Source organism: Acomys russatus, chromosome 7 (genome assembly GCF_903995435.1).
Source record: "Acomys russatus chromosome 7, mAcoRus1.1, whole genome shotgun sequence".
NCBI lineage: Eukaryota > Metazoa > Chordata > Mammalia > Rodentia > Muridae > Acomys > Acomys russatus.
Window position 1 is genome coordinate 55,233,730 of NC_067143.1, and position 23,770 is coordinate 55,257,499.

The window sequence follows — 23,770 nt, forward strand, 5'->3', positions numbered from 1 at the left end:
CACAGTTTTTTCTTCAGTTGTCAACTCTGAACTCTTTTACCTAGAATAACAGTGGTGAGGCAAACGACATTTATGTGACTTCAGAGTTTCGCTGAATCTTCAGCAAGCTACGCTCCACAGTGTAAAGCATATTATGCTACTGAAGTGAGTAAAAGCTCTTCCTTTGGTCATATGCTCATCTGGATCAAATCATTACTTCTCTGCACAGTAAAAGTTCTCCTACGACAGGCACCTCTTTCATTTCTTTCATTTTTTCCTCTCTATTATTCATATCATTGCAGCCACAAAAACTTTTTTGGATATATGTTTTAATTTTATAAACTTAGGTTGAACAATGTGATGCTATCCATTGCTAAGTATTTAATTATGTTGTTCAGATTATTATACATTTGAGAGAAGGGAACCTAAAACACGATAAACTCACAATCGGGTTACAAAACCTGATTAGTATAGATAGTATTTCTTTATGTTGAGATCCTGGATGTATTCTTCTTCATAGCCATAACCATTTATTCTTAGATTTATGTCTCTCTATCATTCTATGCCACCCCAGTAACTAAGTTTCTTTCCTTTTTTCTATTTAATATTCTTTTTAAAATGTACTGAGCTTATTTTTGAGAATATAATGTTATTATGTAAATGCCTCTTACTTTCTTCTCTCCAATCCCTCACAAAACCCTCCTTGCTTTTTTTCAAATTGAAGGCCTCTTTTCTCACTAATTGTTTATTTGTGCATTTATATACATATAAATCTCCAGATATAATCTTCTCAGTCAGTACATAATGTTACTTATATGTATATTTTCAGGGTTGACTAATCTGTATTAGATAACCAACTTGTGTGCTCCTCCCTTAGTAGGACTATTTCTTCCACTCGCAGCATTCCTTAGTTGTCTGTAGTTTTTTGTATAGGGTTGTCTTACCTTCTTAATTATTGTTTATGTTAGATTCCACAAATGCAATGCAGGTATTTTTCTTGCTGGAGTGCGCTTGTTCCATGTATTATACTGCCCCTTATATTTTTTCATATTGAAAATATAGACAGGGTCTTATTTGTTTTAAGGCCCAATAATGTATTTAAAAATATTAGCCTAGGAAAGTTCATACAGAGGAAAGATGCATTTTTTTTAAGGTTTACTGAAGTCTGTCAGGAAAGCTGAAATATGTCTGTAACCACAACACTCCAGTGGCTGAGGCAGGAGCATCATGTATTTGTAGCCAATATGTCATTCTATACCAACGAGACCCACACCAGTGTGGACTAACAGTGAGATCCTGCTTCCAAAGATTTACGTAGTGCCTACCATGTAGCAGGATCTGCTAAATCCTGGAGCATTAGGTTTTGGCCTAGAAGCAGGGTTTGAGAGCTATAGACACTCAAGCCTGCATATATAGCACGCTTAAGTAGCATGCATGAAGCCATGGGCTCAAGTTCCAGGACCACATCAATGTGGTTGTGGTTGGCATATGCCTGTAACCTGGAAGGCAGAGGATCGGAAGCCCAAGGTTATACTTGGATATATAGCAAATTTAAGGCCTTTCTGTGATGTATAAGTCTCTATCTTAATGTAATATAATACAGTAATATAATATAATGTGTGCATTGTAATTTAAGTCGTATCATTAACAAAAATAAAACTATTTGAAATAAAATGTAAGGTTTTTTAAGAACTAAAAATCTTGCAAAGTTGAGTGTATTTCTTGTTTACACATTGCTCCTCTTGTCTCCTAAGCTCAGCAAGTACCTCGGCATTTAGCTGAGCACAGTTTCCACGCCTTCTCACTCTTGCCGGCTACTATCGGAGTGTTAATCCAGGTTCTCTTACTCTGTTCAGTAGCCAACAAAGAATATTCCCTCTTTCAAGGTGTCACACCTCATATTATCTGAAGAACCAGATAGATTCGTGGATTTCATTTCCTTTCCGTGTGACATTAATAACCCATCTCCATGACCCCTCTGTCTTTCCTTGGTTGTTAGCTCCCATACAAACACACACATTTGGACATGCATCCACATATTTGTGCTGTTACACATCGGTGAATATGCCTGTACAGACAACCACTCTCAAACTCATGGGAATGCCTCATCAAAAAAGTATAAATAGTATTTTTTAAGTACAAGTTACTATAGAGACACCGTAAAATTCACGAGTATTTATTGAGTTTTTATTGTGTAAATTTATCTTGTGTCAAACAAGAAATAAGGAGATGAGTAAATTTTATCAGGAATATATATTTTAGGTGTTTAAATTGTTCCAGGAGAAAAAAAATTTTTTTAAATAATTTCACTTAAAATATTTAACATTTAAACTGATTCGTTTAAAAAAAAAACATACTTTTACAAAAGGAAGTACCTTTTAATTTATAAATACAAATACAAAAATAAAATCAAGATTATTGTGTCTGAGCAGGCTGTGGGCTTATTCATAAGAATGTATGAATAACAATAGAATCCAAGACTAATGACACAAGTGGCAAAAAGGTTTAAAGAGGCCTCATGTCAGTTAGATAGTGTGAAAAACGGTAGGAATGACGAGTTCCTTATAACAGAGAAAAATATTCTGTAATTACAAAGCGGTTTAAATATTTGTGGAATTGAGCTAGAGAGATACCCTCAGTGGTTTGGATATGTATTAAATGTGCAGAAGTCCAGGCGTCTGATTCCAGGACCTACATTGGGAAGCTCACAACCACGTGTAACTCCTGTTATAAGCAATCCAAGACTCATGATCTCAGAGGACACCTTTACTCTTGTGAATATACACACAAAGACATATTTAAGATAGAAAAATCTTAAATATTTATTGATTTCATCATTGTAAAGGATACAGTGAGAGGTCTTTTTTTTTTTTTTATTAATTTATTCTTGTTACATCTCAATGTTTATCCCTTCCCTTGTATCCTCCCATTCCCCCCCTCCATTTTCCCATTATTCCCCTCCCCTATGACTGTTCCTGAGGAGGATTACGTCCCCCTGTATATTCTCATAGGGTATCAAGTCTCTTCTTGGCTGCTTGCTGTCCTTCCTCTGAGTGCCACCAGGTCTCCCCCTCCAGGGGACATGGTCAAATGTGAGGCACCATAGTACGTGAGAAAGTCGTATCACACTCTCCACTCGACTGTGGAGAATATTCTGACCATTGGCTAGATCTGGGAAGGGGTTTAAAGTTTACCTCCTGTATTGTCCTTGGCTGGTGCCTTAGTTTGAGCAGGACCCCTGGGCCCAAATCTGCCTATCATATTGTTCTACTTGTAGATTTATAGGACCCTCTGTATCCTTTTATTTTGCTATTCTCCCATGCGTCTCTCATTTAGAGTCCCAATAGGATGCCTTCCGCTCTGTCCCAGTTTCCTGGTAAGTGAAGGCTTTCGTGGGACATGCCCCTTGGGCTAGTATGCAGATATAAGTGAGTATATACCATTTGATTCTTTCTGCTTCTGGGTTAACTCACTCATTATGATCATTTCTAGCTCAATCCATTTATCCACAGATTTCGGGAATTCCTTGTTTTTAATAGCTGAGTAGTATTCCATAGTGTATATGTACCACAGTTTCTTTATCCACTCTTCTACTGAGGGACACTTAGGCTGTTTCCATGTTCTGGCTATTATGAATAAGGCTGCTATGAACATGGTTGAGCAAATTTTCTTGTTGTGTGCTTGGAATATACCCAGAAGATGCTCCAGCACACAGTGAGAGGTCTTGTGTGCCAATTACTATAAATATATTGGACATTTTCTGGTATTCAGAGGCTAAAAGTCAGATACAATTTTTATGTCGATTATTGACAGTGATTATTCATTTTCCAGTAGCAGATTCTTTCCAAGGATGATTTTAGAATGGTTGTGTGTTTCTTTCCTTTTTAATTGATTTTTAATCTAAGGTAAGCTATTTTGTCCAGTTAACGCATAGATTTAAAGGACCAACCAGGAAAAATAGCTTGGTGTTATTATAAAATTCTGAAGAAGCTTACTAAAAACAAAATACACACAAACTATCGCAGCTACTAATTTCACCAGAATTTGGGCTACTTTTTCTATATGTATTAATTCCTTCACAAGAAAAACTAATGTCTGAATTCCCAAGGAAAAGAAGCCATAATGAGAAAAAAACATTTTTGCATTCTTTCAAGTTCTATTATTATTTGTAAAAATTTCAGCATGATCAGCTACCTTTTATTCTTAGAGTACTAACTACATACTCTCTAATTTTCTTTGTCCTAACACCATAAACAATGGGGTTAAGAAATGGTGGAACCAATAAGTACATATTAGCTATTAGGATATGAACTTGGGGGGCCACATTGTGGCCAAAACGGTGGGTCAGGAAGGTAAACCCAGCTGTGGAGTAGAAAACAACAATGACACAGACATGAGAGCCACAGGTGCCTAAGGCTTTAAGACTTGCTTCTCGAGATGGAAGACGGAAGACAGCACGGAGGATCAGAACGTAGGAGATGGCAATGAAGAAACAATCACAGGAGCCAATGCCAAAAGCAACACTGAGGCTGTAACGCTTGGTGCGTCCTATGTCCACACACGCCAGCTTCACCACAGCCATGAACTCACAGTAGGTGTGGGCAATGATTCGAGTTCTGCAATAGGGCAGCTGCTTGAGCAGGATGGGGTGTGGGGAGAAGAAGCCTACCCCCCGCAGCACCACTACCGCTCCCATTTTGGCGATGCGACTGTGCGTGAGAATTGTGGCATGGCGCAGTGGGTCACAGATGGCCACATAGCGGTCAATGGCCATGGCCAAGAAGAAGCCAGATTCCATGGCCGTGAAGCTGTGGATGAAGAACATCTGGGCAAGGCATGCATTGAAGGCGATGTCATGGGCTCCCATCCAGAAGAGGCAGAGCATGCGTGGCAGTGTAGATGTGGAGAGGACCAGGTCAGTGACGGACAGCATGCACAGGAAGAGGAACATGGGCTCGTGGAGGCTGCGCTCTGCTCTCACCACAGCCAGGATGGTCACATTCCCCATTACTGCCACCATGTACATGGAGCAGAAGGGAATGCCAATCCAGACATGGAGATGCTCCAGGCCAGGGATGCCCATCAGCCAGAAGGTGCTTGGAGAAAGTTGGGACTTATTAGTTGGCTCCATGGTGGCACTGCCCACTGTGTGTGGCTGAAGTCCTTGTACAGTGTGCATGTTTCACAAAGGTTTTTACAAACAACTCTGAAAATGAATGAGAAGTAAATCTAGAAGAACCAAAAGCATCATGTTAGACAATTCCCACGGTTGTTATGAATGTGCAAAACCCTAAAACATACTAGTATAAAAAGGTATATCCTGAAGCAAAGTCTCTCTATAAATCAAGAACATCATTAATATATTCAAATAAAGCATTTTTAACATTTATATACAATAAAAATGATCTACTCCTTTGTGAATTTGGAATTTAATTATCAATTATCTTTTCTTAGTCATCCAATTAAAATAAAGAACGTTTTCAACACTATTTATTTGAACTTTGTTCTTAATCTCTCAAGAAAGACAATTTTCTACCACTTATCTTAATACTATCAAGAAAACTTTTTATTTCCTAAAAGTTCTGGGTTTTCCTTCTTCGGCTTTCCAGTTAATATCTCAGAACCTCTTCTCAGGAGCCTTGAGCTTGTAATTTTCTGTGAATGTTTGCAGACTTCCTCCACAGGGCATGGCATTCTTTCTAAGATTTGCTGGCAACAGTTAGTTTTGTACCCAGTTTTCTTTACTCACATGTAATTTCCTCATATATATTTCCACCTATTTTATCTTAACTTTGAGAAATTTTAATTTTCCATTTCAACACTTCTGTACTTTTCCTATCCTGTCTGGTTTATCTCACCTTATATTATTTCTGAACATATTATTAACAACAGAGATTAATACACTAGGTATTTCTATTGATGCATGCATTATAAATTTGAAACTTTATATATCAATTCACATCATTTTATATGAGGTAATGATGACTTACTTAGTTGCTCCTGACCTGGGAAAGGGATTAATTCTTAGCTAGTAAAGGCACAAAAGCTCTCTGGTTTTGACTGTTAGAAAATAGAATTCTATAAGTTTCCAGATAGCACAAAAGCATCACAGATGAAGTGGCAGAGACTCAGGCATTCTAAAACACCTCTTCCTGAGCACAAAGATTTTTTTTGTTTTATTTGTGGCAAATTCACTATGTTCTGCCGTGAATATTAAATATACAGGCAACTAGAACACACCAATGCTTTGGATTCCTTTAAAAGTCAGAATCTTCAATATAACTTTATGTAAATTTTGGCTTTGCACATCAGTGTGAAAAATGGTTATCCTAAGTTTATTAAACATGGTCTGTTAATTTTGTATGTTTGGTTCCTTATTAAAAATGTAACTTAAATGGAAAAATTTTTAATTAGTTCATATCAATTGAAATGTTCTATGTAAATGTAGCTCAGTAATATGCCTTACAATTTATTGGTAATAAATATGTAGAAGTTAATGTTCCTGAAATCACCAATATTGAGGCCTGTATTTTCCATTATAATTTGACAGTCTGGTCAAGAATCTCACAAACTGGTGTTTGTGCTCTTTTGGCATTCTTGTGTAAAGGTAGAGGTCATTAGGCTACCTGGATGCTTCATGGGCTACACAGTTTTATTTGGAAATCTTTGACTTTTACATGGGCTTCATAAAATACTTACTTAATCTATTTAAATTATTATTAATTTACCTATTAAAGAATTTTTAAAACCTTAAAAAGCATGAGTATTTTTTTAGCTTCTGTCTTTATCTTTCTTGATTTTGTTCTCATAATAGTGTCTGCTCATACCTTTCTATTATGTGTATTTATAGCTATAATAAGTTCTAAGTAGCCTGATTCATATGATTTATGCTCATGTGTCAGTTTCCAATTATGAAGAAGGGGAAAACAAAATTCAATGAGAAGATAAAGAGATGCCATAATTAGACTAAAAATTTAGATAATAAAAAGCATTCTTTGATATTTTCTTAAATAGCCACTTTGTTTTGTCCCTATAGGTGCTTTTTCTGCATGTATGTGGTGTACTATGTGCATGCCTGGTGTCTGTAAAGGCCAGAAGTGGGGATCAGCTCTCCCTGAATTATGAAGGATCCTGAGCCACCATGTGGATGCTGGGATTCATAATCCAGGTCTCCTCGAGGAGCAGCCAGCCCAGCGCTCTTAACTGCTGACCCATCACTCCACCCCAACAAAAAAAATGTCCTTAGGGATTTCGTGCTCACTGTTTTCTGTGTTCTAAATAGAGTGACATAAATGTTAAAGTACTCATCAACCACACAGTGCTTCTTTGAATAATGGTAACATTTATCACATAGTCTTTTGATGGTAGTTTCTGTTCTCCTTTTCATTATCCTTGTAGCATTTAGGCCAAATAGAATTTCATCTGTGATTCTGTGATTCTGTGATTCTGTGATTCTGTGATTACCTCAAGTGGACATTTGTTGTTATCTGTGTTCTCATTGGAACTTTACAATTTTGATATTTTGAAAGGTTTAAAAATTTGTGCTATGTTTTGTTTAGTGAAATGTAATTATTATGTTGCCTGACTCCTTTATAAGTTTAAATTTCTCAGTGTGGAAATCTTGCATAAGTTGGTCTTGCATTGATTCAGCCCAAAGACTAGCACCAGATTCTTTATTTTATCAACAAACTTCCAAGTAATTAAATAATTGCTTAATGTGAAAATACTCTCTTAAAGAAAAACTGTTTCAGACCCTGTGCATATGGTGCAACTGAAATCTACAATTAAAAAACAGAACCAAAATGCCACAACTGGATTTTCTTTTATTTACTATTAAATTTCTGACATTTTAATTTTAATTAAGATATTAATACCCTATGAGCATATACAGGGGGAGGAGATCCCCCTCAGGAACAGTCATAGGAGAGGGGAATAAGGGGAAAATGGGAGGGAAGGAAGAATGGGAGGATACAAGGGATGGGATAACCATTGAGATGTAACAAGAATAAATTAATAAAAATTTTTAAAAAGATATAATTACATCATGCTGCCCTATTCCTTCCCCTCTTCAACTATTTGGTGACCTCTAGTTTCTCCCATGTCTACCTCCTTACTTCCTTTCAGAGTCATGAGATCTTGTTTTTGAACAAATTTCATCTTAAAAAATAAGACACATTTCTTCTTTACTTTTAAATAGTATTTCTTCCACAAGATGTACTATAATTTCTCAAACTCTAATGCTAAATAGAACAAAAGCAGGAATCCATACACCCAGACATGATCTGTGCTGGGCAATTACAATGCTATTACAAGTCTAATTCAGAATGCCTATCATTCTGCACTTTAGCTAATAAACAGATATACTATGTACCATTTATTAAAGATATATGTATGATCATCATTATTTTTAACTTTATTATGCATTTTGCATATTCATAGAATGGAATATTACCTTTCTGATGATGTCATAATTCTACAAAGTAGTATTTTAGAGTGCAGCCTTGCTTGTTCTTTCTCATCCAGTTTATCTATTTTCATTCTTCCAGTTTAAACGCTGCCTGTTCTCCAGAGACCTTCCTTTGATGAGCAGATACTTGGCATGCTCTGCTAATAGCAGCTGGAACTACAGCTCACTCTGGATCCATCCCAGATGGAGCAACATTTAGTGATCCTCTGGGGTTAGGGTGCATTTCCCAAACTACAAGACCTAATTTGCCTTAGGGAAGTAATTATCATGAACTTTCCTTTAAGAACATTAGTAAAGACATGGTTCTCCTAATATACTATGAAAACTTTGATATTTAATATAGTTGATGAATATATTCAAGAATATTATATTTTGTTTTGTTTTATTTTGTGTTTTGTTTTTTGAGACAGGGTTTCTCTGTGTATCCCTGGCTGTCATGGATTTGCTTTGTAGAACTCTCAGATGTCCTCCTGCGTCCTCCTACCGAGGGCTGGGATTAAAAGCATGCGCCATCACGCCTGGCAGAATATTCTTTTAAAATTTTATTTATTTAGTTATTCACTTTGCATCCCAATCGTAGCTCCCTCCCTACTCTTCCCCTTATCAAATCCTCCTTCTCTCTTTCCTCATCTCTTCCCTTACCTCTCAGAAAGTGGGATCCTTCCCCAATAACCCACCCCAACAGATCAAGTCACATCAGGATTGAGTGCCTTCTCTTCCACTGTGACCTGACCCGGCAGTCCCACCAGGGGGAAGTGATGGAAAAGCATGCAGGAGGGTTCATGTCAGAGGCAGCCCACTGTTCCCCTTAGTAGGGGACACACATGGAACTGGAGATGCACATCAGCACCATCTGTGTAGGAGGCCTAAGTCTAGTCCATGCTTGTTTCTTGATTGGTGCTTCTCATATGCTCCCCATGGGCCCTGGTTAGTTGGATCTGCTGGTCTTGTTGTAGAGCCACTGTCTCCTCTGGGTCCTTCTATTCTAGCCTCAACTCTTCCACAAGACTCCCTGAGCTCTCTCCAGCAAGTTTCAGGGTCTGTTTCGACTATTACTGGGTGTGGCCTCTCAGAGGACAGCTATGCTAGGCTTCTATCTGCAGGTATAGCAGAGTATTGTTAATAGTGTTGGAGGCTGGATCTCTCCTACGGCGTGGGTCTCAGGTTGGACCAGGCATTGGAGGCATGGATAGAGGCAAGGACCTCCATCTCTACTCTATCTTTACCCTGCACACCTTGTACACAGAGTAAATTTTTGGTTGAGGTTTTTGTGGATGGATTGGTATTCCCCTCCCTCGACTAGGAGTCCTTTCTAGTTAGAGGGTGGCTTCTTCAGTCTCCATGACTCCTGCTAGTTGGTGTCTTTATTAAAGCCACTTCCATATCCTCCTAGGAGTCTACCCTGTCATGGGTCCCCACATTTTCTCAGAGATGGCCCTGACCATGGTTTCTCTTCTCTCTGCAAGCACTCTGTCCTCCTGGCACCACTCTCCCCACATCTGATCCCCACCCTTATTTCCCTCTGCACTGTGAATGGTAGCATGGCTATCCTGTACTATATGGATAATATTCTTGTGAGTCTTCCTGATGTTAATAACTTATGCAGTGTTTTTACTTTCTAATCCTTAATCCAAAGATTAGACCTTGTATCTGATATCTGATTGTAAATCTGTTTCTTTTTTTTTTTTTTTTTTTTTTTTTTTTTACTTTTTATACAACAGCATGACTTTATTGGTGGATTTTTCATCATAATGAAATACTCATGGCGTTTCAGGGTACTTAACAAAGAAAACAGGTCTATTGCATAGCTTACTTTGCACTTGTTTTTAGAGGTTAGTACAGAGAAGTCAGAGTAGCATGGAACAGGCTCTAGTGAAGAAACAACTAGATAATATCACATTATGATAGGTGTGTGTGTGTGTGTGTGTGTGTGTGTGTGTGTGTGTGTGTGTGTGTGTACCCATATGTGCTTTTCTGTATCTCTCCTGCTGTCGTAAAGTGGCTGAGATAATCTAGGGAGGTTGACACAATAATCCTATCTAATTCTAACCACTTTCTAAAGGCCTGACCTTTGAACATATTAGGCAGATTGAATTTTCACATTCTTTTTTTTCTTTTTCTTCTTCTTTCTTCTTTGGATATTTCTTTTTTATTATTATTATTAATTTATTCTTGTTACATCTCAATGTTTATCCCATCCCTTGTATCCTCCCATTCCTCCTCCCCCCATTTTCCCATTATCCCCTCCCCTATGACTGTTCCTGAGGGGGATTACCTCCCCCTATATATTCTCATAGGGTATCAAGTCTCTTCTTGGCTACCTGCTGTCCTTCCTCTGAGTGCCACCAGGTCTCCCCCTCCAGGGGACATGGTCAAATGTGAGGCACCATAGTACGTGAGAAAGTCATATCACACTCTCCACTAGACTGTGGAGAATATTCTGACCATTGGCTAGATCTGGGAAGGGGTTTAAAGTTTACCTCCTGTATTGTCCTTGGCTGGTGCCTTAGTTTGAGCGGGAACCCTGGGCCCAAATCTGCCTATCATATTGTTCTACTTGTAGATTTCTAGGACCCTCTGTATCCTTTTATTTTGCTATTCTCCCATGCGTCTCTCATTTAGAGTCCCAATAGGATGCCTTCCCCTCTGTCCCAGTTTCCTGGTAAGTGAAGGCTTTCCTGGGACATACACCTTGGGCTAGTATGCAGATATAAGTGAGTATATACCATTTGATTCTTTCTGCTTCTGGGTTAACTCACTCATTATGATCATTTCTAGCTCAATCCATTTATCCACAAATTTCGGGAATTCCTTGTTTTTAATAGCTGAGTAGTATTCCATAGTGTATATGTACCACAGTTTCTTTATCCACTCTTCTACTGAGGGACACTTAGGCTGTTTCCATGTTCTGGCTATTATGAATAAGGCTGCTATGAACATGGTTGAGCAAATTTTCTTGTTGTGTGCTGGAGCATCTTCTGGGTATATTCCAAGGAGTGGAATAGTTGGGTCTTGAGGAAGCCCTATTCCCATTTTTCTGAGATAGCACCAGATAGATTTCCAAAGTGGCTGTACTAGTTTGCATTCCCACAAGCAATGAAGGAGTGTTCCTCTCTCTCCCCATCCTCACCAGCATGTGGTGTCGCTTGAGTTTTTGATCTTAGCCATTCTGATGGGTGTAAGATGGAATCTCAGAGTTGTTTTGATTTGCATTTCCCTGATGACTAAGGAGGTTGAGCATTTCTTTAAGTGTTTCTCAGCCATTTGATACTCCTCTGTTGAGAATTCTCTGTTTAGTTCCAAGCCCCATTTCTCAATTGGGTTATTCGGTTTGGTGGTGTTTAATTTCTTGAGTTCTTTATATGTTTTGGATATTAGACCTTTGTCAGATGTAGGGTTAGTGAAGATTTTTTCACAGTCTGTAGGCTGTCGCTTTGTTCTCTTGACAGTGTCTCCTGCCTTACAGAAGCTTCTCAGCCTCATGAGGTCCCATTTATTAATGGTTGACATTAAGGCCTGGGCCGTTGGTGTTCTGTTCAGGAAGTTGTCTCCTGTGCCGATATGTTCCAGGCTCTTTCCCACTTTTTCCTCTAAGCGGCTTAGTGTCTCTAGTTTTATGTTGAGGTCTTTAATCCACTTGTATTTGAGTTTTGTGCAAGGTGACAAAGATGGGTCCAGTTTCATTTTTTTACACATAGACCTCCAGTTAGACCAGCACCATTTGTTGAAGATGCTATCCTTTTTCCATTGAATAGATTTGGCTTCTTTGTCAAAAATCAAGTGACCATATGTGTGTGGATTCATATCTGGGTCTTCGATTTGATTCCACTGATCAACCAGCCTGTTGCTGTGCCAGTACCATGCTGTTTTAACTACTATTGCTTTATAGTACAGTTTGAAATCAGGTATGGAGATTCCTCCGGAGCACCTTTTATTGTTCCAGATTGTTTTAGCTATTCTGGGTTTTTGGTTTTTCCATATGAAGTTCAGAATTGAACTTTCAATGTCTTTAAAAAATTGTGTAGGTATTTTGATAGGGATTGCATTGAATCTGTAGATTGCTTTTGGTAGGATGGCCATTTTTACTATGTTAATTCTCCTGATCCATGAGCAAGGAAGATCATGCCATCTTCTCAGGTCATCTTCAATCTCTTTCTTCAGAGTTTTGAAATTTTTTTTCATACAAGTCCTTCATTTTCTTAGTTAGGGTAACTCCTAGATATTTTATATTGCTTGTGGCTAATGTGAAGGGTGTGGTTTTCCTAATTTCTTCCTCTGCAAGCTTGTCATTTGTGTATAGGAAGGCTACAGACTTTTTTGAGTTAATTTTGTATCCAGCCAATTTGCTGAAGTTGTTTATCAGCTTTAGGAGTTCTCTGGTGGAATTTTGAGGGTCACTTATGTACACTATCATATCATCCTCCTTTCCCATTTGGATACCGTTGATCTCCTTTTGTTGTCTTATTGCTCTGGCTAGGACTTCGAGTACTATATTGAAGAGATATGGACAGAGTGGCATGTCTTGCCTTGTTCCCAATTTTAGAGGAATTTCCTTGAGTATCTCACCATTTACTTTGATTTTGGCTATTGGCTTGCTGTATGTAGCTTTTATTATGTTGAGGAAAGTGCCTTGTATCCCCGATCTATCTAAAACTTTAAACATGAATGGGTGTTGAATTTTATCAAATGCTTTCTCTGCATCCAAGGAGATGATCATGTGGTTTTTTATTTTCAGTTTGTTTATATGGTGGATTACATTGATGGATTTCCGTATATTAAACCATCCCTGCATGCCTGGAATGAAGCCTACTTGGTCATGATGAATGATATCTTTGATGTGTTCCTGTATTCGTTTTGCAAGTATTTTATTTAGTATTTTTTGCATCTATATTCATAAGAGAAATTGGTCTGAAATTCTCTTTGTTGAATCTTTGTGATGTTTAGGTATCAATGAGACTATGTCCTCATAGAATGAATTTGGTAATTTTCCATCCATTTCTATCTTTTGGAGTAGCTTGAAGAGTATCGGTATTAGCTGGCACTTGAAGGTCTGGTAGAATTCTGCACTGAAACCATCTGGCCCTGGGCTTTTTTTGGTTGGGAGACCATCGATGATTGCTTCTATTTCTGTAGGGGAAATGGGACTATTTAGCTTGTTTATCTGTTCTTCATTCAACTTTGGCAAGTGAAATTGATCAAGAAAATTGTCCATTTCCCTTAGATTTTCAAATTTTGTGGCATATATGCCTTCAAAGTAGGATCTTATGATTCTTTGAATTTCTTCAGTGTCTGTTGTTATGTCTCCCTTTTCATTTCTGATTTTGTTGATTTCAATACTGTCTCTCTGCCTTTTAGTTAGTTTGGCTAACCGTCTGTCTATCTTGTTGATTTTCTCAAAGAACCAGCTTTTGGTTTTGTTGATTCTTTGGACTGTTTTCTTAGTTTCTAATTTGTTAATTTCAGCCCTGAGTTTGATTATTTCCAGGCGTCTAAACCTCTTGGGTGTTTCTGCTTCTTTTTTTTCTAGGGCTTCCAGTTGTGTTGTTAAGATGCTTATGTGCGATGTTTCCAATTTCTTTTTAAAGGCACTTAGTGCTATGAATTTTCCTCTTAGCACTGCTTTCAATGTATCCCACAAATTTGGGTATGTTGTTTCTTCATTTTCATTGAATTTCAGAAGCTCCTTGATTTCTTTCTTTATTTCTTCCCTGACCCAGGTGTCATTTAGCAGAGAGTTATTTAGTTTCCTCGTACGTGTAGGCTTTTTGTTATTTCTGTTGTTGTTGAATTGCAGCCTAAGAGCATGGTGATCTGATAGGATACAAGGTATTATTTCAATCCTCTTGTATCTATTGAGGCTTGCTTTGTGACCTACGATGTGATCAATTTTGGAGAAGGTTCCATGGGGTACAGAGAAGAAGGTGTATTCTTTCTCGTTTGGGTGAAAGGTTCTATAGATATCTGTTAGATCCATTTGACCCATGGCATTGGTTAATGATGTTATTTCTCGGCTTAGTTTCTGTTTCAATGACTTATCCTTCAGTGAGAGTGGGGTGTTGAAGTCTCCCACTTTTATTGTGTGGGGATCGATGTGTGGTTTAAGCTTTTTTAGGAGATCTTTTACAAATGTGGATGCTCTTGTATTGGGAGCATAGATGTTCAGAATTGTGATGTCATCTTGGTTGACTTTACCTTTGATTAGTATGAAGTGTCCTTCCTCATCCCTTTTGATTAATTTTGGTTGAAAGTCTATTTTGTTCGATACTAAAATGGCTACGCCTGCTTGCTTCTTGTGACCATTTGCTTGGAATATTTTTTTCCAACCTTCTACCCTGAGGTAATGCCTTTCATTATGGGTGAGATGTGTTTCTTGGATGCAGAAGAATGTTGGATCTTGTTTATGTACCCATTCAGTTACTCTGTGTCTTTTTATTGGAGAATTGAGGCCATTGATGTTGAGAGATATTAATGACCAGTGACTGTTAAGAGTCTTAATTTTGATGTTGTTTCCAGTCGAGCGTTTGTGCAGTTTGTGTTTTTGCCATGGGTTAGTTATCTATTTCCTGGGTAGTTTTGGTTGTAGCTTGACCCTTTGGGATGGAGTTTTCCTTCTAGTACCTTCTGTAAAGCTGGATTTGTGGATAGGTACTGTTTGAATTTGTTTTTGTCATGGAATATTCTGTTTTCTCATCAATGGTTATTGATAATATTGCTGGGTAAAGTAGTCTGGCCTGGCATCTGTGGTCTCTTAGGGTTTGCAGGATCTCTGTCCAGGCCCTTCTGGCTTTTATGGTCTCTGCTGAGAAGTCGGGTGTAATTCTGATAGGTTTACCATTAAATGTTATTTGGCCCTTTTCCCTTGCAGCTTTTAATATTTTTTCTTTGGGCTGCATGTTTTGTGTTTTGATTATTATGTGGCGGGCAGTTTTTCTTTTCTGGTCAATTCTATTTGGTGTTCTGTAGGCCTCTTATATGTTTATAGGCATTTCTTTCTTTAGATTGGGAAAATTTTCTTCTATGATTTTGTTGAGAATAGTTTCTGGGCCCTGGAGTCTGATGTCTTCTCTTTCTTCAATGCCTATTATCCACAGATTTCTTCTTTTCATGGTGTCCTTAATTTCTTGGATGTTTTGTGTCAGGAGTTTTCCAGATTTGGCATTTTCTTTAATGGTTGATTCAATATCTGTGATTGCATCTTCTAGACCTGAGATTCGTTCTTCCATCTCTTGGATTCTGTTAGAAAAGCTCACCTCTGTGTTGCTCGCCTTCTTCTCTGAGGTCTCACGTTCTCGTTTTTCTTCTGTCTGTGTGTTTATCATTGAATCCATTTTCATTTTCAGATCTTGAACTGATTTTTGATTTCTTTCATCTGATTTTTTGTATATTCCTGAGTTTCTTCCATTGCCTCTTTATAGGTCTTCAGAGCTTGAACCGTTTTACTTATTTCTTTCATCTGGTTGTTTGCATTTTCCTGCAATTTTTCCAGTTCCACTCTATGTGCTTCTTTTATGTCTCTCACCTGTTTGTCTGCGTCTTCCTGTATTTGATTATGAATTTTATTTTTTTCCTCCATTATCATCCTCATTACTAAGGATTTGAGGTCATTTTCTTGTATTTCCATTGTATTTGAGTTCTCTGGGTTGTTTTCTTTGGGATAGCTGGAAACTGGAGACGCCATGTTGTTTTGGGGTTTTTTGCATATGCTTTTTTGTTGTCCTTTAGACATCTTACCGTCTTTGTTTTTGTTGGGTAGCATCCAGAGTTGGATGGAGGGTGTCTGACGATAGATTCACTTGTTTTCTCATGATTTCCCTAAGCTGCGAGCTCAAAGCTTCACTGGTGTGGATTTTAGGAGGTTAGCCCTGTTGTTCTGGTCTCTCACAGCCAGTGATCTTCAGCCCCCCTGTGCTGTGGATCCCGTAATTGTTCTGGGTCTCTGAATGAGCGTTGGGTCAGGCCAAGGTATCCACAGCCTTCTGTGTTCCCTGCCAAGTCCAGCCAGTAGCACTGGGCCCAAACCACGGGCTGAACTCAGCTAGATTCTCAGGGCCTGAACCATCTGCCATGCTCAGCTAGGGATTCTGGGCCCAAAATGCACACATGGTCCAGCCAGAATTTTTGGGCTGGGACTACGCACCAAACTCCGCTAGGGCCTTTTGGCCCAAAGTGCGTGCTGTGGTCAGTTATTGACTCAGGGCCCGAACTGACCACCAATCTCAGCCAGGAATTCTGATTTCAAACTGCACACTGTGTCCAACCAGAGTCTTAGAGCTGGTGGAACCGAGCGCTCTGTCCAGCCTGCGCCACAGCAGGAGATCTGCGGCTGGTCTGAGTTAGCACCAGTGGTGGAACCAAGTACTCTGCCCAGACTGTGTCACTGCAGGGGAGCTGCTGCTGAGCTGAGGTGGTGCCTAGGGTCTAACTGAGTGCTCGGCCAAGCCTGCGCCACAGCAGGAGAACTGCGGCTGCTCTGAATTAGCGCCTGTGTTAGAACCAAGTGCTCTGCCCAGACTGTGTCACCGCAGGAGAGCTGCCGCTGAGCTGAGGTGGTGCCTAGCATGGAGCTGCACACTCAACTAAGCTTGCACCACAGAAGGGGAGCTGTTGCCACGCTGAGTTAGTGCCTCAGGCAGAATTGCTTGCTGGGCTGGGCCAGTACCCGGGACTCTGGGGCCGAACTGTCCGCTGAGTCCAGTCTGGGTCCGAAGGCTCCACGCGACCCAAATCCTGCCCCAAATCCCATCTCCCGCAGCAACTCCCACCAGCCACCACACCAATCGCCTCCACTGGAAAGCTATGAGCTGCAAACCTCAGCCACCGCTGCTGGTGCCGCTGGTGCTGCTGCCTCTGCCGCTGCCGCTCCGATCAGAGAAAATCCACGCTCCTCCAGTGTTCAGGGGCATGCAGGTCCTCCGCACCCTGGTCCCTCTGAACCGTGGAGCACTCTCGCTGCCGTGATGTTCGGACCTCGGTGTTCCTGGCTCAGAAATCTGTGCAATTCCCTGAATTGTTCACTGGAGCCTCCAAATGCGGTCCACACTGCTCGCCGCCATCTTGCTACTTCTCTGTAAATCTGTTTCTTAAATATTAATAAGTATGAAAAACTTACCTTTCCATAATTTTACTCATTCCATTTCTACTACTAATAGCATTGTAATTTGTTCCTTTCCATACTTCATCTTTCTCAACAATCTATTATAATTTTGCATCTTACAAAAGCTGTATGTCTTCTTTTATCTGCAAAATCCAGAGTTAGACTCTTCCGTTGACCTAAACATCTTTTATTCTCTCTGACTTGGCCCTAGTCTTTAAGTGACATGAGAGTCAGGTCCTTTGTTCCACATAACCCCATTCACAAGTAATTCAAGAGAGATTCCCTTCTATTCTAACAAAAGAGAGGAAATTATTTCATCCAGACTCTGTATGGTTTGATTATAAAATACTGATCTACAGGCTTATGTGCTGGACTCAAGCTGCTAGTTCTGTCTCAGGAGGCTCTAGGGTCTCAGTACCCTTCATTCCAGCAGGGGAAAGATGGATAGAAATGATGAAGTGTCTTAGAGCAGTGTCATGCTTCTCTTTCTCCCTCTCAGGTGTATCTTTATTTCTTTTTTTCCTTTTCCTCCTTTTTTCCTTTCAGTTCATTGAACACTGCCTTGCCTTTCTGTGCCAAGTGTCATCATCAGCCTTTTATATTTTCCTATTCGGGGTTCATATTTTTCCATGCTTCAAAGACTTTCTATAGCACATGAGCACTGTTCCCCAAGTTCTTGAAAAAAAAAATGGTACATTTTATGGGATTAGGAATTTCTTTCACATCAGCAAAAATTTTTTATTTAATGTTTAAAAGTCATTTCCTTTATTGTTGTTTTGTCTTGTTTTATTTTTGAAACTGTATTAATTAAAAGCTTTAACATATACTAATCCAATTGTCACAATGCAAAACCTCAATATATCTTTGCTTCAGCAAACATAAAAATTGGCATCAAAGAGTCATTCGCTTGGAAATTTTTACCTTCTCTGGAACTTGTGGTTTTTTTCTGATCACCAAACACTACTTCGCTTTCTTGTTCCTTAAACTTGTCTATTTTTTATTGCATGTCTAAAACATTGGTTTCTAAGTTTCTTATCCTTTCTATGAATTTTTCTTTACCTGCCTTAAATGGCTTTTCTATTACAAACTTGATCTTATTATTTCCACAGTTTTAATTATTTCTAAATAAGTATGTTAATTGCTTATAGGTCACTTCCAAGATAACCATGTCCAACAAATAGACAGTGTGTAATCAGAGCATCCATGCACTTCATATGACTCTTATCATTCAAGAACATTGTGGACATGCAGTGTATATTCACTAACTGTTTTGTTTCTCATCTTTGTTAGTTCTTTGATAATTTCATATGAACTTGATCATATTCACCACTCTCTCCCAATTTCTCTAAGATCCACCTCAATTGTTTATCTATCTAACCTTGCTTGTTCCTGTTTATTTATTTGCTTTAAACTCAAACGTGCAGTTTATGTTATGTATATACTCTTTTATGTGTGGCTTTCACCCGAAGTGCAGTCTGTCTAACAAGAGCTAGACCCTTAAAGAAACCCTAATCTCTCACAGTAGTTATAAAAATGCTTCAAAAATTAGATTATAATACAATTATATAACTTCCCCTCTTGCCATTTTTTTCACACAAGAATCTTTCTAATTATCTCGTTAGAACTACTGAAAATCAATGACATAATCACATGTGTAATGAGAAAAATGTATTTATTTATTATGATTGGCAAACAATGGACACAATTTTTAGGATACACTGTGTTTTTGCTTTTATTTCACAACAGAATTATGTCTCTTGCAACATCAAACGTTAGAAGGGAAAACATTTCAATGTGTCAGGTTTTAAAATGTCTTAACTGAAAGATATTCTTAAATATCAATATTTTGTTTTACCATTAAAGAAATTGAATCACAGAGATGTGTTCTGTAAAAATTACTAATAGATGGTAGTCTGTAGATTTTAACCTGAGTAGTATTGACTTTTATTATCCTATTTGTATATTTTATTATACATGTGTACATATCTAATCCTAAACAAGAAATAGTCAAAGTATGGAAATTTAAGTTCATAAAAATAAATAAGGTGTGCAAATATTTTTTTAATGTTTCACTGTAGGGCTAGAGTACCTAGGAGTAGGAAATGTAAGATTATTAAATAATGGGAGAGGAGGCTACCTTAGCTTTTATTTTTTATTTTTTCACAATGATATAATACTTTTAAGTTTTCAAAAGGCGAAGGAAGATTGTCAATTTAGAATTCTATTGTGAATTTTTCCTTCCAAAACTAAAGTGGAATCAACTTATTTTTTAAAGAGATCAAAAACCTGGGAGGTGGTGGCTCTAGCAAAAAGCACTTTAAGATATATATATACAGAAAGTATCTGAAGGTATCAAGCATTCTGGGATTCAGACGGCATGCTTCTGCAAAGTGTGTATAAAGAGTTGACTGGAATAAGGAGGAAACAACAACAACAAAAAAATGAAATGTTAAGAATTATCTCAGATATTTTAAAACCATGTTGGGAAGGTGTTTGTTAGATATTATTTAGATCCATTAGAAGAATATCCATACTTAGGGATTATGTTATCAAAATTCCAGGAAGGCTTCGGAAGGTGTGCTCAGAAGAATTTATTTTAATATCACAAGCTCTGTTGTCAAGATTACAAACTGCCAATTCTACATGATATGTATACATCTATATTAGCTGAAAATGAAAAATGGATGTCATTTCAGGGAATGTCAATTAGTAAGTCAGTGGCAATGTATCAGCACTTCGAAGATAAGATAATAAGACATTTATGTGTGACAGTAAGGAAGGCTTTCAGTATCAAATATATCAGGAAATAGGATCATACAGAAAGACAAATATTAAACAAAATTTGGATTAATGCTTTTGGTTCAAGAGTTTCTTTTTTCCATGTTTTGCTTTGGTTGTAAAAATCAGTGTAAACCACTAAGGGGACAATAAGATATTTTATAATTTTTTAGATGTGAATATTTGCAGAAAACGTTCTCTGATTCTCTTGGTTCTAATGCCATAGATCATTGGGTTTGCTAAGGGAGGAACAAGAAGGTAAATATTAGCCACGAAGATATGGATGTGAGGGGCCACATTACGACCAAATCTGTGAGTGAGGAAGGAGAAAAAGGCTGGGGTATAGGCTACTAAGATTACACAGACATGTGATCCACATGTGCCCAAGGTCTTCAGCCGAGCTTCTTTGGATGGAAGACGGAAGACAGTATAAAGGATGAGAGTGTAGGAGCATATGATCAATATGAAATCTAACCCACCTGTCAGGAAGGCAACAGTTAGACTGTATAATCTGAAAATACGGGTCTCTGAACAAGCCAGCTTGATTAGAGCCATAAATTCACAGTATGTGTGACGGATAATGGTTGTTCTACAGTAGGGAAGCCCACGAAGCATGAGTGGCTGAGGACTGAAAAGCAGCATGCCGCGGAAGACAACGGCCATCCCCAAGTTCCGGATGACTCTGTGAGTCAGGATAGTGGAGTGCCGCAGAGGGTTGCAGATAGCCACATAGCGGTCGAAGGCCATGGCCAAGATAAACCCCGAGGCCATACTGCACAGAGAGTGAATGAGAAAAACTTGCATCAGACAGGCTTCAAAATAGATCTCTCTGTCACGGAACCAAAAGTTGCTGAGGATTTTAGGCATGGCGGTTGTGGAGAGAATCAAGTCAGTCACTGAGAGCATACAGAGGAAGAAATACATGGGCTCATGCAGATTGGAATCTACTCGGACAATGAAGAGAATAAAGAAGTTCCCTAAGAGAGCGCCTAGGTAGACGAGGCAGAACGGCCCTGATAGCCATGTGTGTATGGCTTCCATCCCTGGAATGCCAAGGAGAAGAAAGATTCTGGGATGCAGATTGGTAATATTGGACAATAGCATGATGGGAACGACTTGCTGCATTCTTCTGTACAGTAGTGTAGACCCTTCACATCCATCTGACCATTAATAATCAGATTATTTATTAATTTATATATAACACAACATTTTTTTCACCTCAAGAATAAATTAAAAATCGAATTCATTTTCCAAATTGGTTGGAACATCAGCATTGTGTTTGGGGCAGTATTTTTGTACAATACAATGATTATCTTCGCCTTTAACTATTGCTTTAAAGGTAACAAGAGAAAGTATTTTGCATGAGTCAATAGATGCATTTAATCCACTAGTATGAATTAGTTGATTCTGACCTTTTGAATAAAGAGAAAAATATAAATTTTTAAAATTCACAACCAGAAGACTTTTGTTTTTTGCTGAGAAGACAATGGAACTATAATTATGTGTTTATATACCAGGATAGAGTATACGTTTTTAAATCTTTAACTATTTTCAAACACTCAAATACAAACTTTTATTGATTTTTTATGTACGACACATAGTTTTGAAAGATATATACATGGTAAACAGAGATTACTGTGATATTAAAATGGCTGCTGCTCATGCATAAGAGCCAGAACTAGAACACACAGAACCTGTGTAAATGCCAGGTGGACATGGCAGCAACATGCAAATATATGCCCAAAAACATGGGCAGTAGAACACCAGAGCAAGCTGGTTTCCTAAACTAAGCATGTCAGTGAGCTCTGGCTAGATTGAGGCATGTCACATCCTTTAACAAGGTAAAAACCGGTCAAAGATGATTCTGGATGTGATCTTTCAGTCTCCATGTGCACATGTAACCATATGCAAGGGCACCCACTTAAGTGTGCAAACTTACCAATACATATTAAAACATGCATCCACTCTCATGCACGTGATAAAACACACAGAAATACACACAAAAAATAATGAAATAATAAATATAGAATATACATGTTATTTAATGATTAAATTGAATTAATTTATCACTTTCCTAACAGACTTTTTTTTGCATCAAAAATACTTAAAATATCTCTTAGCAATTTTAAAAAAGAAAATATGTGATTATTAGCCAGTCTGTGTTGGTACACACCTTTAATCCAGCACTCAGAAGGCAGAGACAGACAAATCTCTATGAGTTTCAGGGCAACCAAAGATACACACAGAAACACTGCCTTAAAAAAAAAATAAAGCAAACAAACAAGCCAAAACATGATTATTGGCTATAGTTTCCACACAGTACGATAGATTCTCAATATTTTTCTTTTTCTTTGTTGACTTTTCTCTAAATCTTATTAGGCTATGCTATAGAACAATGAATTAACATTCATAAATGTGAGATTATGTGACATTTGTACTACATAAAGCATACGTGAACCTACCATGAAAAACTCTTAATTGGTAAAGAGAAGTTTCTGCACATTATACTTACCTTGAGTGGTTTCAGTGGAGAAAAGCACAGGAAATCTCACCCCTATATAAAAGGTATATAAGTCTATGTTTCAGCAATTAAGAAATGTTGAGAGTTAGGGAAATAGTGTTTCCAAGGGAAGGGCCTTCCAATTGGTTATCCTATACTAAATAGCCCTGAAATAATATATAGTCAAGTAACATTATACAGACCGTGAAGGGTATATTTAAGAATATAAGTGCATATATGTATATGCACGTATGAAGAATTAATAAAAACAGAACAATTTTAAAGATAGTGAAGAGGTGTGTATGAGAGGGTATGGGTGGAGGATAAGTAAAGAAGTTACATAACTATATTAAAGTCTGAAAAAAGGAAACAGAGGATCTTCTGCATATCTATTGACAAAAAGAAAAGTCTAAAACATTACAGACCTGTCAGCAGAATTTACAAGCTGAACATGAAAGGCATATGATAAAATATTGATTATTCATTAAAATATTTATAATAATATATTATATTAAAATACAATATTCAGAAAATATTATAAGACATATTTCCTCTGCCCTCAGTCATTATACAGCTTGCTGTGCTGTGGTGGGTTGATAGGGGTGCTCCCCTTTTCTGAGGAGTAGGGACGGGGAATATGAGACCAGGAGAAGAGTAGGATGGGGGTACAATGGGGAGATAAAGTGGATACATACATAAATATTTTTTTCAAAAAGATAGATTTCATCTAGTAAAAATAATCTAGTAATAAGCCACTGAAACTCAGTTTCATTTTCATACTCAGTCTAACTGCTGTATAGCTTTCCTTTACATTTTTTTATTTGTAAATTACTTAAAAGTCCGTTATTTATGTTCATCTTTTAAATTCTAATAATTCTGCAACTTTAAAAACATAGCTATTTTTAGTGAATTGTATATTACTTATTTTTGTGTATGCATATATATATGTGGT

General features: G+C 37.9%; 2 protein-coding genes across 2 annotated transcripts; both read right to left on the minus strand.

The window, feature by feature from the left end:
* Positions 1-4,165: 4,165 nt before the first annotated feature.
* On the minus strand, positions 4,166-5,110 carry LOC127192201 (olfactory receptor 52M1-like). Its single transcript, XM_051149523.1, has one exon. The coding sequence runs from the start codon at positions 5,108-5,110 to the stop codon at positions 4,166-4,168; it is 945 nt and encodes a 314-aa protein (XP_051005480.1).
* Positions 5,111-20,477: 15,367 nt separating this feature from the next.
* On the minus strand, positions 20,478-21,449 carry LOC127192202 (olfactory receptor 52K1-like). Its single transcript, XM_051149524.1, has one exon. It carries the CDS (start codon positions 21,441-21,443, stop codon positions 20,478-20,480), a length of 966 nt encoding a protein of 321 aa, XP_051005481.1. The 5' UTR covers positions 21,444-21,449.
* Between the last annotated feature and the right edge of the window lie 2,321 nt (positions 21,450-23,770).